General features: G+C 44.4%; 1 protein-coding gene across 1 annotated transcript; it reads left to right on the top strand.

Annotated features, from left to right (window-relative positions):
* Positions 1-1,237: 1,237 nt before the first annotated feature.
* On the top strand, positions 1,238-1,977 carry LOC115770797. Its single transcript, XM_030716220.1, has 3 exons — positions 1,238-1,609; positions 1,674-1,711; positions 1,806-1,977. The coding sequence occupies exons 1-3, from the start codon at positions 1,452-1,454 to the stop codon at positions 1,925-1,927; spliced, it is 318 nt and encodes a 105-aa protein (XP_030572080.1). The 5' UTR covers positions 1,238-1,451; the 3' UTR covers positions 1,928-1,977.

Raw genomic sequence — 1,977 nt, 5'->3', positions numbered from 1 at the left:
TTAAAATGATATGTATTAAGTCAGCCTACACAGCACTGTTTCTTCAACTTCAAGTAAGATGGAAAACCACATTCGCTTACACGTATGGCAACAAATGCACAAATTAAGCTAGACCGCATGTTAAAATGCCTGCTATGCAATGAGTATAATGAACCTTAGAGTACTGACCTACCGACATGTAATCCATTTATCTAAACACATATGCAATTACGCATACGCCTTGTGTATCAGGCGAATTGGCAGTGATTGTATCGCATTCCTATTGGCCAGCTCCATGCCAATTAATGACAGCTCTTAGCGGCGCCAAAAACTATGCATCATTTTTATGTTTTTATGGAGGTTGCGCTACGAATTTAAGGGTGCAATAAACAAGCCGCCAATGGGCGAATAATGCGCTGTCATTTTCGAGACGACTTGTCACTGCTCAAACATAAAATGTTATCTACATTAATTGACAGACTGGCAGATGGAGATGGCGTTGCTGCCTGGCTTTGATTTGGTGCCTCACGCGAAAATGCCATTAAATTGATGGGTCGCCGCTCATTCCCGAGTGCCACGAAATTCACAGTTGACAAAAACAATTAAAAACGTTGTAAAAATGTTATGTGCAGGTCGCCGTGGGTTTGGCTATGCCATTGGCAGTGGCTCTGAAGCTGTTGAGGCCTCGATTTGAGCTACGGCTTGCACCCGCTCCCGCTGCTGCTGCTGCGGCTGCTGCTGCTGCTGCTGTTGCTGTGGTTGTTGTGCACGCTGTTGATAAAAGCAAACGGCACTTAAACGTGTCAACAATGGCCACGACAAGCACAGCCCATGAATTGACGAGCCAAACAAAGAATGAATGGGGCATGTAGGGGAGCGGATTGGGTATACCCGATGGGCCAGATTTACAGCAATCAGTTTTATGCTGTTCAAGTGGCAACGCGCTTTGTGATTGCCCTGACTTTTACCCCGCTACCCGTCTCTCTCTACCGTGTGCACCGCCCCGCCGCCCACTTCCTCCACCACACATACCACACAGTTTTGCAATTAATTTCTGGCCAAACCAGCGTACTGTTTTTTGTTGTTGCCATTGCCGTTGCTGTGGTTGCTATAAAAGTTAGATAAATTGTACGAGCATGGACAAAACTTTCGATCACGCAGCTACGCACGCTCTTTATAGTGGGAGGTGGTGCTTGCGGCAGGGAACTGTGTGTGCGTGGTGTATGTGTGTGTGTGTGGGTTGCGGGTGGTTGAGTTGGTGGGCAAGGTGAGTTGAGCCACCACCGCGACTCTTGTCAGATTTTGAAGTGGCAGCAAGGGCACGCAACTGAGCCGAGCCAAGTGGAGCAACTGCCGATTATTTATAGTTGAGAAAGTTTTGTCATTTACGTTTGAAAATTTAAATTTTAATTGAGTTTTCTTGCTGTTGCTCTCGCTGCTGCACCCGCTTGGCCCGCTGCTGCCGCTGTTCCATGTGTCCCGTTGTTAGAGATGGTCGGACTCTCGGGTTAAAATCAAAAAGTCAGGCAACAAAAGCGGTGTCCACTGGCCTCCTCATCCTGTACATGTTACCCACTGAGCCACAGAGTCGCGTTATCCCAGGTGTTTGCTTCAACTTCGCTTCATCTGAGTATGATAAAAGCAGATTTGTCGAAATTGTTTTGTAAACTTTCCCAATACCCTTTAATTTTTAGGCAGCAGAGCCCAGGCCTTCTGTATAAGCCAGATTTAGGTAACATTACTTTAAAAATTTCAAGCTTATATATAATTATATTTTAAGAATCTTGATAAGAATTTTTAAAAAAATCTGTTATCTTTTATCCTAGCCTCGGTCAGTCAAGAGTTTTTTTCAGACAATGATTTCCTGATTGCAAGTACCGAAAGGAAGGTTAAGCAAAGATTCAACGTGCTTGAGATCTCTGTGATCTCTGTCTTCTTCTTTTTGTAGGTAGGCCATCTTGGCTTAAATTTATAAAATCTTAATTTTGGTATTTAAGA

The sequence above is a fragment of the Drosophila novamexicana genome, unplaced genomic scaffold, assembly GCF_003285875.2.
Source record: "Drosophila novamexicana strain 15010-1031.04,08,12 unplaced genomic scaffold, DnovRS2.1 tig00004560-arrow-pilon, whole genome shotgun sequence".
In the NCBI taxonomy this organism is placed as follows: domain Eukaryota; kingdom Metazoa; phylum Arthropoda; class Insecta; order Diptera; family Drosophilidae; genus Drosophila; species Drosophila novamexicana.
Note: the sequence above shows the minus strand (reverse complement) of the source record. Positions and strands in the feature narration are given on the sequence as shown.